Consider the following 17,879-nt stretch of genomic DNA (forward strand, 5'->3'; position numbering starts at 1 on the left):
AAATCCAACCATATGCAATTATCAACTTGTTAAACATTCTATTCACTTGCAAGATTGTTTACCATGAAAAGAACTATCGAGAACAGTAGATTGTTTTACCATAGTTTAATATGATTGAAAGAACAATGATATACCGAGGCACGCTTTGATTGAGTACAAACCGGGGCTTCAAACCTTTCCAAATAAATTATCTCAACGCGACTTCTAAATTTGATTCAAGCAAAATCGTGGGTAAACACATCTACAAATTATAATAGTAATTCTAAGCTCACCTCATTATTAACCTTTTTACTTAATCTCCAACTCTTTACCAAAGCGGTGTGTGTCTAACGGCTCCTTTCCAAAGAGGTTTCTCAAACATAAATAAAAGATGTAATGCAAAAGTGCTTTCCCCGCACTGTGGTCCATAAAGAATGACTCTTTATCACATCCACAGTAGGCTCAGACTAGCCTAATAAATAAGCCCCAACGAATTAGTCAATATCCAATCCATAAATAAAACTTCTCTTCAAATGTGAGAAACACACACAATCATGTCAAGAAGAAGAGAAAAGATTTAAAAGACTCAAGACTCTTTCATCAAAGGTCGAAATCGGAAAAGACATTAGTCAGAAAGGAAAGAATCTCACCGTAACAACAACAAAGAAGGTACAAAACTAGAAATTATAATTACAAATCTCGAGACTATACAGAACTATCGGGCCACACTTTAATTTCGATTGTCGGAAAAACATTATTTGTTCAGACTCTTCCGATCTCCGACGTGACGACGCTCAACTTCCAAAAAACCCATAAACAGTTTTAAATATGCGGATAATTAAAACCAATAAAATTTCTATTATACAAAAGTCCTATTCATTTCAAAAAAATTCTCAAATACCGACATTTACAAATCTTCTTTTCAACAACTCTTTAATTAAAATTACAAATGTAAATACAAATAATATTGTCTCAGTTGAAAACCTATATCACCTTAAGAGAAAACAAAACACATCCCGAGATGCAATGCTAATGCAAAACCACAAGCAAAGATCCAACCTTCTTCAACACTAAACTCATCAAAACTTATCAACTATGTTCATTGAATGAACACACCGATAAGCAAACATGCAAACCGGTTGACGATTATAAAATCTTTGGTGTGAGTAGCCCTAAAAAATACACAACATATACTTATACCAATATAAACACAAACCATAATGGGCTTAGTTCCTCCACCGAAATTTTAACTTTCAACAAACTAATACAACGCCCTTAATTACAATAATCAGGCGGGTAGTTCCTCCAATCGAGGCCTTTTAACTTCCAACAACTAATACAACATATATCATGCGATAATAAAAAGGCATTTAGTTCTCCACGGCGCTTTTGGTTCTAACTAAACTACTAACCCAACAAACATATACAATCATCTATCTAGAGATATATCATTTACCAACATATTACCATAATTATATTAGTTTTGGGCTTTCTTTGCGTGTCCCTAAAATCATCAGCCGTATCTATGTCTTTACCTAGTTTCCCATTGGCTACCACAATCGTCCAAACCCAACATAGAACATGTACATCCACATGCCTCCCCTTACATAATGAGCCACCGTATGCGTAACCACCTCGGCCGGGGGATGCGTGACACCGTAAATCCTCACACGGAAGCCAAATCTATGTAATCGCCACTATTCTAAGATAAAATATTCGCGCATCATCGTTCTATTTTGCGAACGGAATAATCAAGCCACTATTCGCCATTACGATTGCCCCAACACATGGGTCAATCACATCTTATATATACACCCAACACATGGGTCAATCATATCACATAAGCCCACAAGGCAAATCATGAGTTGTGGTAGTCAAGTTCTAGGATTTTTAGTTATGTAATTTATTCAAAGTCATAAATGCGTTAATGACTCATAAACATTCCACTATATCACGTCGCATGGTCAATTACCTTATTGCACTAAGCCATAATATTTAGAAACATCTCAATTATATCTCATAACCAATTTCCTTCTTTCACGTCTTAATATATTATTGCACTACACCACACTCCCGCAAATATTCACCAATACTATATTAAGATCTCACATATAAAATAATGAAACAGTATATACATTTCCAAGATATCAGATTAATATAACTATCCCCGCGATATTATATCATGTCACAATGCTTCAACGATCGACATATCTTTATTATAACGTATTAGGAATATAATGTCTCCTAACACCTCAATATCACACGTGTCAAAATACACAACATCAATGTCAAATCTTTTCTTAGATAATGACGACAACCAAATATATTAGCTTCCACAAAGATTTTATTACTAGATGTGTCCATATAATATACACATAAAACGTGAAGACAAATAAACGGTCAACGGTCACAATCAAAGCCCAATATGTATATCTTTTACACACTCTTTTCACGTCAAATCTAAATTAGATAATAACACACAAAGTTATACAATATGAACAATATTTTATTACTATATATATCCATATAAACAAACATATGAAAAACCTGGAAAAGTCAACATTCCAATACCAAAGTCAACAAATAACAAAAGGTCAACACCCTCATGGTCAAGGTCAAACAAATATCGCCAAAGTCAAAAGTGAAAGTCAACCGTCGGTGAAAGGTCAAAGTCAACCGTCAAAGTCAACGGTCGATGGTCAAAAAAAAGGTCGATGGTCAAAGGGTCTGCATGGTCATGGCTCGTGGGCGTCATGGTTCGGACCCAACTAAATGCCTCAAACCTTAGAACCCGAAAGTCTAAACGTGTAAAGGGCAGAAAGATCTATTTTAAGTCCAATGGACCGGTCCCAAGCAATATTAAACGGGCCCAAAACTTATAATCGAACTAAAACCAAGTGGTTCGGTCATCGGTCCAAAATAAAACAAATAGAACTGGCCCAACATAACTAATGGGGTCCGAAAATTAAACTGAAATTTCGGCCCAACTACCACTGAAATTTCGGCCACATAAAATTAGAGCTTTGACCCAACATACAAAACAAGGTAAAGGCCCAAACCGAAACCAACCAAGGTTTAGGCCCAAGTAGCAAGTGGATTCGGCCCAAGGCCCAACCACAGCTACAGTTCTTCTTCTCCAACATTTCTCTCCTCCACCACCACCAAAATCGACCGGCCACAATCGGCCACCATCCCTCACTTCATCAAATCGGTTTTGACACAAATAAAAAACCAACAAACTTTAATAAACACCAAATCCTCAAATCATTAAATCAAACAATCACAAAACTAGATCTACAAAATGTCGACCTCCATTAAAGCTTGTTACAAGCTTCCAACCGCCACCATGGGCAGCCCTCACACTACCATTCATCAAACCCATTATCCATTAACCAATCAACCAAAAACAGTTAAGAGTCAATTTACTGGAGGACGTCTGGGCCGCCATTGATGCTCCTCTCCGAGCTTCCAACAGCCCCTATTCAACCCAACATCAACCCAACTACCACCATTCATCAACCCCAAACAACAATAACCAAAATCGTTCAAAGCAAAAGAAAAGAAAGACAAAAACGCATTTTTCTGTAACACAGTAAAGCGTTCGGCGCCATTGACGCCTCTTCCCCGAGCTTTGGCAGTATACCCGGCTAACACCCAAAACAGTTCATAACAACAACTACACTAGTATTTACGTTCAAAGCCCACGCCGCCATTAACGCTCGGTCGAGCTTTTCGACAGTTTGAGTTCATAGTATCACAGTTTAACAGTTTAACTAGAGTTTTAACAACTCGGCGAAACACGACGTCCGAATAAAAACAATATAATGAACAGTACAAAAACAGAAACCTTAGACAGTATACCGATAATCGAAAACGATAAATCCGGTGATATAGCAAAATAGCTACTTTTCGACGTGAATACTCCATGAATTTCTCCGAGTCCAGCCGTCAAGGCCCAGAAATCCTTTCATCATCTCCACTTTCCATTTTTAATATATTCTATTAAAGGAACCCTATTTTACAGAAAAAGTGTTTATATCTTTGGGTCCGAAACCCGAAACCCGTAACAACTTTCAGGCCCAAAACCGGGCCGCGTATCCCGAGTCCAGTCCGATCATTTTAATTTTGAAAATAAATAATTTAATTAATTAAATATATAAATGAAAAATACGTATTTAAAAATCTGAAATTCACTATACTAAAGGTATGATGAATCGACCACCGTAATTCATTTGGAAAGTTTCTTGATAGGGAATATAATAACAATAATGGTTATAATAGGAATGGGAAAATGAATGAACCCGAAGGTGATGAATCATGATGAATTAAAAGGATTGAGTTATGAAGAGTATCGAACAACCAAAAGGATTAAGTTGAGGAAGAATATCGAATCATTGTATTTATAGGATTACTCTAGTCCCCTCAGAAGCGAGTGGGACCTCTGAGGAGGAGGATGAAAATGAAGGTGATATTGAGATTGAGCTCGAGAGATGAAGCGGGATGGGAAGGAACAAGTGGGGAAGGGGTTGTCGAGTTAGGATGGTGATGATGAGAGGAGAGTGATGAGGATATGAGGGAAAGAAGAAGAGGAGAAGGAAGAGTAGTAAGAAATCGAAACGGAGAAATGATAGTTTAGCCGGATGAATCGGATGAGAGTGAGAGTGATTAACCGATAGGAGGAGGAAGAGGAAGCGGGGAAGTAAGAAGAGGGTAGTGTGAAAAGAGGAGTAACCGGAGAAGTAAGAAAAGTAAGAAGAGAAGTAGGGTTGATTTCGGATGAAAGTGAGAGTGAGGATATTGAGAGTGATAAGTCCGGAGAATGGATCGCCAGATGATAATGTAAGAACCAAGAATCGGAGAGCTCTAGTTACGCTTCACATTCAAAAAGCAAAGAAGAAAAAGAAGGAGCGAGTCGGTTAGTGAGGGTTCGGAGAAAAGTTTGTTGGATTCCGATACGGATAAAAAATTATTGAGATTGATGATGATGGATTAAAAGCGGAGATGAATACGGAGGCTCTTGCGTTTAAAGAGATGCTTGAATTACAAAAGAAATCTGGTTTAGAAAGTGATCTTTGTTGTGGGTCCTATGCCTTTGCCGAGGGTTGAAGGGCATATAAGTTATGGAGGAGCTTTTATGGCCTGGTGAAGGTGATGCTATTGCTTTCGGTATGTGCGGCCAGGGGAAGCGTATTCCTAGAAGAGGAGAAGTGGGTCTTCGGGCTGATGAGATTGAGAGGTTTGAAGACCTTGGTTATGTTATTATGAGTGGTAGTAGGCATCAAAGGATGAATGCCATTCAGATCGAAAGGAAAACCAAGTCTACAAAGGCCGGGGATAAGAGGCATTGGCAATGTTCAACTATGAGGAGAAAGCAAAAGCGTGAGCACAAGGTTATGGCTGATTTGCAAAGGTCGGTTCAACGCCATATTGGGGAGGATGTTGGCCCTACCCACGATCCTTTTGGGGAAAAGCCATCGATGATGCCGATACCGATCTTCATGGATGTGAAACATAATCTCGTGCCTTTGTTATTTCTTACCATTCTCGTTGGTATGTTTGTTATTTTCTTGTATGGAACTCAGTAGTCGATATGCCTATCGTTTGTACTTCTTTTGTTTGTTGCAGTATATGATTTTCCTAATCGAGGAAAAACATCTTTCATAATCGATATAGTTAAGTGCATTAATACTTGTTAAAGGCCTTGAGAAGTTTGTCATTTTAGTTTCAATTCTCTTTAACCGTTGGAAATAAAAGTTTCATATTGTTTTCGTGATGTATATGACCGCTTTTAATGAATTTACAACAAAAGGTGAGATATAACTTTTAAATGAATTTGAAATGATGAATGCTTTTCTATCTAGAATTAATAATAGCTCCAATTCTTGACCTTCTTGAAAAATCTAACATAGTTTGGTTTGGTATTTATTCTTCCTCAAGGAGGAAGTTGAAGGTCGGTTGGTATAGTTGTTTGGAGGAGGAAAATGTTTTATATAGAATGGATTGGGATGCTATGAGTTTAAGTGGAATCAGTTCTCCGAATAAACCATTGGGTAGTGGTGAGAAGCAATGATGTCTTAGTGGTGGGAAGGAGCTAGTAAACCGACGAAATAAGATTCAATCGATGTCTTGAGAAGGAAGTGGAGAAAAATCTGGCGATGATGGGGAGAAGTTCATTGCCGAAGGTTGCGCTGCACACTATGGTAGGAATGCTAGTTTCTTTAACTTCATGGCGTGTATATTGTCTTTTTCTAGATGGGGCGGAGGAGAACATCTTATAATCTCTTAACGGTTCTTAGTTTTTGAAAGCTTCGGTGTGGTGGTATATATTCAAAGATAATGATGACCTGTGTGGTGTCCGAAGTTCATTTGCTTTGTGCACCATCATTAGTTTTTTTTGTGGATTAGATGTAATGTGTTTAGGCTGTGGGGGGGTTTTGTGGCAGGGGAGGTGGTAGATGATGAGTTCACCCGTGTCATACAATATTTTTAGGTTTTCCTTAGAAGGCTGAATTTAAAGTCGATACCGTTGGATTTTACCTTATGGATAGGAGTTTTATTTGTGTTGGTTGGAGCAAAAATTGAAAGGAGACTTAGTTATTTCAGGCATGGGTACCCGGTGTTAATTGTAGAGGATGCTATGCTATCCGCTAATGGATATTCGATGGCCTAGCCCAGCCTATATCCCAAGGCAATCTGATTGAGTCGCGGTGTTTCCACCCAATGTAAAAAAAAAAACCCCTATGTAAAGTAATCTCTCTTCTAACAAATGGGATGAAGAAGACACATGAAACTGGAGTGTTTTTCATAGGTTCGGTGATGACACGGTGAGAATCTTTTCAAGAACTTGTACTATCGGTTATAGAATGTAGAATATTAAGTTGAAAAGAGTGACACAAAGAATTTTTTTTTCATTTACATAGTTAATCGGATCAAATCCCTTTGTAATGTGCCCACATTAAGAAAGAAATTTGATTTTAGGGCCTGCTTGATAACCCATTTTCCACCGGCAAATCGATATTTTCCTACTTAAACCAATATTTACCGCTTGATGCGATACACCGGTCCGCAAATATAAAACCAGGTTTTCGGGCAAAACCCTCCACGTGACCCTATTTTCCCACTCGCGGGAAAAAAAAATCCAACCGAGCCCGGATATATTTTGCCGAGGAAATCAACCAAAATTTTCCCACTTCAACGCCGACGGTGAGTTCTCACTCCCTCTCTCTCAATTTTAAGAAATTCAAACTAGTGTTTTTCGGATCGAAGTGGATTTTGACTTTTGAGCAAAAACAAATTTCATTGTTGTTGGGTTGCTTATACCTTGTTGAGAATTGAGCACATGATGAACCGAGGAGGAGGCTTAGTGTGATATATGTAGTCACCGCTTCGTGTATGTAATTGCTCTTTCTATTACAGATTTCTTCTTGAACACTTCTTCACGATTTGTTCCTATAGAAAGTATAAAAGTTCTTGTTGGTACATTCCAATTTTACTAAATAGGGTCATATTACTCAAGGAGATATAGTGGGAAAAGCAGTAATTGTATCTTGGGTAACTCAAGATGAACCCGTTCAAATAATCGCGGTCTTTGGAAAGCAAATGACAAACGTAAGTCTAGTGCTAGTGCTTTGAGGGCAAAGTGCTTACCTACAAGTTCTACAATTATACTTTTAATTTGGATACATTCATCATTGCACCATCAAAAATTTGGCATGAGGTCCGAACTCATTTATTGTTTATGTGTACAAGAATTGCTTCATTGATGGTAGCTCGCCTCAGAAGTTAGGCGACTAAGTTGCACCTTTACTTGCCACAAGAAAGGAAGGTGTGTGTGAATGTAAATGATGTAATTTTGAGTTTGTTGTGTTTTGCAGTTTAATACAAAATATTACTATGCCCTTGGAGTGGGTAACACCATGAAGCGCTTCCGGTTTAGAACCCTCCCCGAAGTTGGACCGGATGTTCCTTATACTTTTGGTTTCATCGGTAAATTATATGAACCTTAATCCATGTGAATTTTACTAGCTACAACAGTTATTGCATTTCCTATGAAGCTTTAAATGGAAAGCATGGGTTATCTGTATTTATCAATTTATGATATAGAACTTTGGCAGATACTCAAAGAATTACAAGCCGATAAAGACATGTTTTGTAATAATTTTTCATTCCTTTTGGTCTTACACTATATGACGCGTCATTTGCGGGGGATCTTGACCAAAGTTATGATTCAAATATAACACTCACTCATTATGAAAAGAACCCAACAAAAGTGGCGATGGTGTTGTTCGTTGGCGATCTCTCTTATGCCGATAACTATCCATTTCACGACAATGTAAGATGGGATACATGGGGCAGGTTTGTGGAGAGAAGTATCGCTTATCAACCGTGGATATGGATTGCAGGGAATTATGAAATTGATTTTGTTCCCGAAATTGTAAGCACTCCATATCTACTCAAAGCAGATTAAGTCAATATGTTTATCATTTTTCTATGAAATTTCCACCTAATGCCACAATTCGACATCATTTTTTTTTTTACATTTCCTAGAAACTTGTTTCTATCTAAAAAGTTTATGTGCTCACGCTTTTCTTTTGCGAATAGTTATTCCTACGCGGCTGAAAGATTGTCGTTGATAAACTAGAAACATTTATATTTTAATGTAAAACAAAGAGATGTAAATATCTTAAGAGTATCTTTACTTGACTATGTTGTCATTCATGCCTTCATCAAGTGTTTAGGTTGCTTTGACTTAAAACCCCTTTCTTTGGGTTTTAAACCGATTGCCTTTTCTAATGGTACTTTTTCATCTTAGGGACACTATGAAACCGAGGAGACCCGTTCTCTAAGTATTAGGCCTTTTCTCCTTATAATATTATGGTAATATACATACCGACTATGCTACCTCAAAATGACCCGAGTAACCAAACACACTTGTGAAGGTTTATTTGCTCTTTGAATCGATTGTGTCTATCTTGAAAATTGTTTTATGGGAGATAAATGCAAACTTATGTTAATGGAAAGTATAACAATTTTCTTCATCACCCGGTTATTCTCTTGTGCACTTTCATTTGAAATGATGCTTTCCAACAGTTTCCATGATTACCTCCAGTTTTCACCGAACAATCCGCTTTTGTTCAAATTGAAACAATTTTTGAGAGTTGATTTCTCGACCGAGGTGGTCTTTTTATTTTGAAGGGTGAGACTGTTCCTTTCAAGCCTTATAATGCACCGTTATCATGTGCCCTATAAAGCATCTCGAAGCACCGCTCCACTATGGTACTCCATCAAGCAAGCTTCCGCGATATATCATTGTCCTCTCTTCATATTCTGCCTATGGTAAGCTTGTTTACCTTATTTATGCATGTTGTGCTTAATGTTTTGCTCCCTTTGCGAAGATGTCTCGGACAAAAATGTCATACTATCTCTCTACAAGTTAGCATCTATGAAAACACTTATCCGTTCCGAAATGACAATAATGATGAAGTGCAATTTTTTTTGCATGTTATTAGTTATCTTAACAGAAGAAAGAGTATGATTTAGATTGATGAATACCCAAATTGTTAAGCGCTAGTTATATCATGTATTTAAAGTAAAAGGTTAATGTGGTTGCAGCCGCTTTACATGGCACAATATTCCTCTCTTGTGCAGGCAAATACACCCCTCAAGACAAATGGCTTGAACAGGAATTCCCCAAAGTTGATAGGAATGAAACACCATGGTTGATTGTTCTTATGCATTCCCCACGGTATAACAGCCTACAACTATCATTTTATGGAAGGGAAACCATTAGAGTAATATATGAGCCATGGTTTGTAAAATGCAAAGTAGATGTTGTATATCTTTGGACATGTTCATGCCTATGAACGATCTGTAAGTGCATTTTTTCTCTCTGATTCGTTTAAGTTGACTAATCTAGATAACCCGATTCCTTTTCTTTGTTCATAAAAATTATCGGCAAGTGCAATGTGATCAGATATTTGGCTTATATACTCCTATGAGTATTTGTTTGTATTATATGGCTGGCCATACTTCTCTCTAAGAGTACACATTCTTTCCAGGCCAAGTAAAGATTCATACTATGGCGAAGTTAAATTAATTTGGAATCTCTATATGAAGTGGGTTATTTATCTCACTTTTCAATAGGACTGGCCTCTATTTGCTAAATTAGCTTCTTCTTATTTCTTTCACCCTTGGTATACCATTTTATCTTTTGTTGCTTTTAGTATGGTAAAAAGAATTGTAGCCGCCCTTGCTACTTTTCTGCTATGGTCCGAAAAGATTTTTTTTCCTTACAGAAGGCGCGTGTCTCAAACATTGCATACAATGTAGTAAATGGTATTTGCACTCCTATAAGTGATCAATCTGCCCGGTTTACATAACCTTTGGTGATGGAGGGAATCTAGAAGGACAACCAAGTAAGATAGTACTCACATACATTCATTCTCGACAGTTACTTATAGATTATTTTCCTCTCCATTGAATATATAAAGTTTTCTTTGAATATGCAAAGCATGACCCAACCTCAACCAAAGTATATTCGGGCGATCGTGAAGCAAGCTTTGGTCATGCCACGTTTGATATTAAGAATCGGACCCATGCTTACTTTCAATAGGTAGATACGATTTTGCTTTAGAGCAAGCACTTGCTGCGAAAGCACTAAAACTAGACAAAACTCTGAAGTGGTCCATGTTGTATGAAAGGGAATTAACGCTTTGCATTAAATAATAAGATTGTCTATTTCATTTTTCCCGCTTGGAATTTATTGAATTGTGAAGTAATTGCTCATCAATGCCCTCTTGCCCGAGGACTTATTCTTCTTTTTAACTTCCATATTTCAAGAATCTGTTTGATCACTTGGTGTGTTAAGACAGGTTGAGTTAGCCATCCACCATTATCGGGCTGCTTTTTAGGGCTGATGATAATTGATGGACGGTCTTGATGGTAACATTTTTATCTGTTCTCGCCAACCAATACTTGTGTTGCAAGATATAAAGCATTTTCATTTGATAATGAGAAAGAAGTGGATTTCTGGTTGTTCCACTCAAGTTTTGGAAAACCGAAGGTAGAATATTAGGAGTTACAGACTACCATAAAATGAGTCGGTTTCGCTTTAGAAAAGACTCTTTCCATCAATACTGTATTGTTTATTTTGTTTACATTCACCGGATAATATAATATCTGGAAGAACTCTTTACCAAAAGAAAAAGAACTCTTAGAACTAGGGCGTTTTTTTTTCCTTTTGCAATTATCGATAGCGTAAGAGTTACAAGAGTTAAAAAGAAAAAGAATTAAGAGATTGGCTCCGGGCAATCATCTTTAACATTAGTTCGAAATCTAGTGCTAGTATACTAATTTGTGAAGAAAAAAACAATATTGAGCATACTAGTATGATCTAGAGTACTAAGGTTGTGAAAAAGAAAGAACAAATATTGAGCAGACTAATCACACCTAAAAACGAATGTGGATCGAAAGTATCTAATATAACTGAAATTGATTTGTCTACTTATTATTCGCGACAATTTGGTATAGGCTACCAAAACTTCCAAGCTAGAATGCTCTATTTCATATGGTTCACATAGATTTTTAAAATTGATTACTCTTCCCTTAAGCCACGCGATCGCAGATTGCTACTCTCACGCGTGTGGATACCAATCACTGTTGTAGAACCACCGAGAATCTCCAAGAATCGCCCGTCCCCGGGTTACTGGTGCCGTGAGTAGAAGGCATCGCGTTTTGGTTCTTTATTTCCAAGCATTGCATGCCCAAAGCTTGCTTCCCTGTAGCCGAAAGTAACTAGGTTGTGGCTCTGTAAACCTGCACATAGAAAATAACGCCATTCAAGAAGGCGCTACATAATGTTGTTGTAACGAGGTTAAAAGCGAGGGGAAGACTTACTTATTAGCAAGGCCTTCTATGTTTCCTCCATCGCCGATAAAAAAGTAAACCGGTGCGGAGATAGTTTAACACCGGTGTGCAATTTCCATTTGAAACTTTGTATACTATATTTGAAATTCTCTCCTCCAGAAGCGGATATAAAGAAAATTACAAATTAGAACAAGATTAAGAACTTACGATTGATTCATGTAGTAAAAGGTCACAAACTGAAACTTACCGATCTCTCATAAGCATGAACATGACCCGGAAACACAATATCCACTTTGTTTTCAACAAACCAAGGTTCAAACATCACTCTCATCCCTCTCCTTCCATAAAGTGGTACTCATAACTGTTATACCATGGAGAGTGAAGAAGAACAATCAACCATGGGGTCTCTCGATCTATTCACCTTTGAGAACTCGTTTTGAAGCCAAACATATTGGCAAGATATTTTCTGACAGGAAATCCAACCATATGCAATTATCAACTTGTTAAACATTCTATTCACTTGCAAGATTGTTTACCATGAAAAGAACTATTGAGAACAGTAGATTGTTTACCATAAAATTTGAATATGATGAAAGAACAATGATATCCGAGGCACGCGTTTGATTGAGTACAAATCGGTTTCAAACCTTTCCAGCCTAAATTATCTCAACGACTTCTAAATTTGATTCAAGCAAAATCGTGGTAAACACATCTACAAATTATAATAGTGAATTCTAAGCTCACCTCATTATTAACCTTTTACGACCCAACTCTTTTACCAAAGGGTGTGTAACCAACCACTCCTTTCCAAAGAGGTTTCTCGCAACATAAATAAAAGATGTAATGCAAAAGTGCTTTCCCCGCGACCTGGTGGTCCATAAAGAATGACTCTTTATCGATATCCAAGTAGGGCTCGTACTAGCCTAATAAATAAGCCCAATCGAGTCGTCCAATATCCAATCCATAAATAAAACATCTTCTCTTCAACAAGTCAGAACACACACAATCATGTCAAGAAGAAGAGGCGACGAAAAAGACTCAAGACTCTCATCAAAGGTCGAAATCCCGGAAAGACACCGTAGAAAGCGGAGAAAGAATCTCACCGTAACAACAATAGCAAGGCACAAAAACTAGAAATTATAATTACAAATCTCGAGACTATTCTAGAACTAGCCCTAGGTATGATGAATACGACCACCGTAATTCTTTACTGGAAAGTTTCTTGATAGGGAATATAATAACAATAATGGTTATAATAGGAATGGGAAAATAAATGAACCTGAAGGTGATGAATCGATGAGGAATTAAAAGGATTGAGTTATGAAGAGTATCGAACAACCAAAAGGATTAAGTTGAGGAAGAATATCGAATTGTATTTATAGGATTACTCCTAGTCCTCCTCAGAATGAGTGGGACCTACAGGAGGAAGATGAAAATGAAGGTGATATTGAGATTGAGCTCGAGATGAAGGGGATGGGAAGGAACAAGTGGGAAAGGGGTTGTCGAAGTTCGGATGGTGATGATGAGTGGAGAGTGATGAGGATATGAGGGAAAAGAAGAAGAAGAGGAGAAGGAAGAGTAGTAAGAAATCGAAACGGAGAAATGATAGTGAGTCGGATGAATCGGATGAGAGTGAGAGTGATTAATCGATAGGAGGAGGAAGAGGAAGTCGGGAAGTAAGAAGAGGGTAGTGTGAAAAAGAGGAGTAACCGGAGAAGTAAGGAAAGTAAGAAAGAAGTAGTAGGGTTGACTTCGGATGAAAGTGAGAGTGAGGATATTGAGAGTGATAAGTCCGAGAGCGGATCAGCGGATGATAATGTAAGAACCAAGAATCGGAGAAGCTCTAGTTACGCTTCACATTCAAAAGCAAGAAGAAAAAGAAGCCGAGTGAGTCGGTTAGTGAGGGTTAGGAGAAAAGTTTGTTGGATTTCGATCACGGATAAAAAATTATTGAGATTGATGATGATGGATTAAAAGCGGAGATGAATAGTGAGGCTCTTTGCGTTTAAAGAGATGCTTGAATTACAAAAGAAATCTGGTTTAGAAAGTGATGTTTGTTGTGGGTCCTATGCCTTTGCCGGTTTGAAGGGCATATAAGTTATGGAGGAGCTTTGCGGCTGGTGAAGGTGATGCTATTGCTCAAGATGTGCGGCCAGGGAAGTGTATTCCTAGAAGAGGAGAAGTGGTCTTTCTACCGTGATGAGATTTGAGGTTTGAAGACCTTGGTTATGTTATGAGTGGTAGTAGGCATCAAAGGATGAATGCCATTCGTCAGATCGAAAAGGAAAACCAAGTCTGATCCGGGGATAAGAGGGCATTGGCAATGTTCAACTATGAGGAGAAAGCAAAACGCCTCCATTCTCGCCGAAACCCAAACCCGAAAAAAAAAACCCGCGACCGAACCCCCGCCGAGCGACAAAACCCGAACCCGAACCTAGACCGAAATACATAGGGTCGGGTTTGGTCACACTATCTAAACCCGGACCGACCCAACCCGACCCGATAATTTGGCCCTAAACTCGTTAAAAGGGTTAAAAGTTCGAAACCATATCCGGACCGAACCCGAACCCAAAACCGGTTATATAGGGTAAAATGCCCGACCAAAACCCGAACCCGAACGCACCATAATTCCCAACAACTATATTTTCATTTATTATCTATTTATCTTCAACAAACTTTTAGTCTTTCATTACTATTTACTTTTGGTCTTCAAGACAAATTACCTTGGCCGACCGCATTCTTTACTACTCTCTCTTCCCTCCAACAACTCCCCAAGAACAGCACAACCCAATCACACGTTCATGATGAAGAGATTGGTGGGTTTGATGGTCTTCTTAAGTTTGCATTCACTCGTAAAATTTCGCAAAGACCTCCTCAAATATCTCTTTCTAAATGTGGTCACCAAATTTAAAGAAATCAACGTCGGATGATTCACACCACCAAGTTAAACCTAAACTCCTAAAAAGCCATCAATTATTATCAAATCAACAGTCGATTTACACCACCACAAAGTCGAAACTCCCAAAACCATCAATCTTATTGAAGTTATTATCTTGGAATTGCTTTTGTTTGGCCTACTTTTCTCTTCTTTTGCTTTTCAAAAAATGCAATCCTGTGTGTTTTGAATCTTTGATGACTGTTGGGTGGCTTTACGATGTTAAAGTTAAACAGATCAAATCCAATAAAAGAAGATGACTTTTGATTAATTAGATGAAAAAGAGGTTTTTTCTTGAGATCTTGAGATCTAATAACTGAAAATGACGTTCCTGATGAAGAGATTTAATATTATTTTATTTCATATATTTTGGGTTTTACCATACCCGAAACCCGAACCCGAACCCGACGGGTACCCGAAATATAGGGTTAGGGTAGGGTTTGGCCACATGTATCCAACAAATACCCGAACCCAAACCCGACCCGCAAAGAATAGGGCCGGGCCCGGGTAACCCGATACCCGTTCAAAACCCGAAAAATTGGGTTCGGGCCGGGTCGGGTACCCGTTTGGACATCCCTGCCAAAACGTGAGCACAAGGTTATGGCTGATTTGCAAAGGCTGGTTCAACGCCATATTGGGGAGGATGTTGGCCCTACCCACGATCCTTTTGGGGGAAAAGCCACTGATGATGCTGATACCTGATCTTCATGGATGTGAAACATAATCTCTGTGCCTTTGTTATTTCTTACCATTCTGGTTGGTATGTTTGTTATTTTCTTGTATGGAACTGTAGTCGATATGCCTATCGTTTGTACTCCTTTTGTTTGTTGCAGTATATGATTTTCCTAACTGAGGAAAAACATCTTTCATAATCAGATATAGGTAAGTGCATTAATACTTGTTAAAGGCCTTGAGAAGTTTGTCATTTTAGTTTCAATTCTCTTTAACTGTTGGAAATAAAAGTTTCAGTTATGTAATTGCTCTTTCTATTACAGATTTCTTCTTCAGAACACTTCTTCACGATTTGTTCCTATAGAAAGTATAAAAGTTCTTGTTGGTACATGCCAATTTTACTAAATAGGGTCATATTACTGAAGGAGATATAGTGGGAAAAGCAGTAATTGTATCTTGGGTAACTCAAGATGAACCTGGTTCAAATACTGTGCTGTGCTGGAAAGCAAATGACAAACAGAAGTCTAGTGCTAGTGCTGAGGGCAAAGTGCTTACCTACAAGTTCTACAATTATACTTTTGGATACATTCATCATTGCAATTACAATTATACCTTTAGTTAATTAATCTAGGAGAGGGGCACTGTAGTAGAAGAAGAAGAAGACGAAGATTCATGGGAGATGGCTGATTTAGATAAAACCATGTCCCGTTTATTGGTTTCTTCCAAAACTACTAGTGTTGTTTCAACACCACCTAGTGGAGGAGTTTCTAATAATCAAGTTGATGAGTTTCTTAGAGAAGCTTTGCAGAATCCCGGGAGCGATTATCAAGTTAGTAATAAATTTAGTTTCTTTTCTTGAGTTTTAATCTATGTGTGTCTCTCTAGAGACTGATTGTCTGTCCCTCTTTGCAGTTCTTCGAATAGAGCAGGATGTAGTGAAATTTATCAGTAATCCTTCCCAACAACAACTTGAGTTTCAACAACTACCTACTTCATATTTAAGATTGGCTGCTCACCGTGTAGCTCAACATTATCAATTGGAGTCGCTGGGTGTTCTAGACAATAATGTTCATGATGGATTTGGTTCCAGAATTGTAGTCCATAAGAGTTCTGCATGTCAATTTCCTCCAATTAAGCCTTGCAGATATTCCTCTAAGCCTACCACATGGAGACAACAATGGTTCTGTTAAAGTTGCTATCAAACAGAGACCAGGGAAGTGTTCAGAGTCAGCCAATAATGCAAGCCGTTCTTCCAAATGGAACCATGCTAAAAGTGTAGAGGAAAGAAAAGAAGAATATAATAGAGCTCGTGCCCGAATATTTAGCTCTGAAAATGGTACAAAAGGTGACAATGTGAAAGCTCCAGCCCTGCTCCTTAAGGTCAAAAGGGGTTGATGAGAGATTTATTGTTCAAGGACCTGAAAGTCCATCTAAGGGTTATGATTCATCTACAGGTAGATGTAGGACAGAACATGATCCTGCTGGTAGGTACAAGACAAACAATAAGGTGGCCATCTTTAGGGATCGTGGCGTGGACCGTAAGGATCCGACTATGACCGAGTTACGACAGGTACACATTGCTTCTTATAGACAATTACAGTTAGTAGTTAGTTGGCCAGAGCTCGACTATCTGCTGAGAGTTTCAGGGTTTCTTTTCGTTCTTTTATGCATAATCCCTTTTTTTTCTTAACCCGATTTAAATTGGCAGTGCATTCAAATGTTTGCAACCCTGATTGGGTTAAGCTTTTGCTGAGAATCTTAACTGTCGGGTGAAATTTTTCCTTAGAATTGGAATTACTCTAGTTTGTGACTTCGTTTTTTTTATTGATGAGATTATACCTCTCTTAGTGATCAACATATGTTGGACTAGCAAGTGTCTAAACATTCTTTTCCAGGACAAAATTCGATATTTGTGAAAAGGAAATAATGAGTTTCTGAACTTCTGATGTTAAACAAATTAGTACCCATTAAATACCCAGAATTTTCATGTTTGATCCAGACTTCTGTGTGGCTGCAAAATCTGTTACTCTATGAGGTGGCATCATAATCATTAAAGAGGGATTTCTAGAAGCAGAACCCTGTAAAAGATTTAGCGGAGACCTTTGAAAATTTTCAAGGCAATCCCTTATGTGTAATTCTGTGTGGTACCTATTATGTAAGCCATCTCCTTATGGCCCTACACGGCTATACCATTATAGCGTTTATTGGATATCCTTGTTCCTTGAAATAAGTATAAAATCAAACAGCTCAGAAACTATTGTAGGTAAAACTTAAAAGCTATAGAAGTGTATAATGATCATATGTGATGGTTAGTATGGAAGTGCATCTAGGCAATGGTGTACATTTAACTAGGGGAAGTTGCTGAAACTGGATGATACATGATGTTTTATACAAGTATTCTTCTGCCAACACTAATATCACCGGAACA

At 38.0% G+C, this 17,879-nt stretch overlaps 1 protein-coding gene and 2 pseudogenes across 1 annotated transcript; all 3 read left to right on the top strand.

The window, feature by feature from the left end:
* The first annotated feature begins 5,099 nt into the window (after positions 1-5,099).
* Positions 5,100-10,613, top strand: LOC147473098 (purple acid phosphatase 2-like; annotated as a pseudogene).
* Positions 10,614-13,790: 3,177 nt separating this feature from the next.
* On the top strand, positions 13,791-15,678 carry LOC147473099 (uncharacterized; annotated as a pseudogene).
* Positions 15,679-16,276: 598 nt separating this feature from the next.
* Positions 16,277-17,498, top strand: LOC147473100 (uncharacterized). Its single transcript, XM_086587814.1, is given in 4 exon segments — positions 16,277-16,587; positions 16,589-16,824; positions 16,826-17,021; positions 17,451-17,498. Coding segments are annotated over 4 exon segments (747 nt in total). The 5' UTR covers positions 16,277-16,320.
* Positions 17,499-17,879: the final 381 nt, after the last annotated feature.

The sequence above is a fragment of the Coptis chinensis genome, unplaced genomic scaffold, assembly GCF_015680905.1.
Source record: "Coptis chinensis isolate HL-2020 unplaced genomic scaffold, ASM1568090v1 utg4735_pilon_pilon, whole genome shotgun sequence".
NCBI lineage: Eukaryota > Viridiplantae > Streptophyta > Magnoliopsida > Ranunculales > Ranunculaceae > Coptis > Coptis chinensis.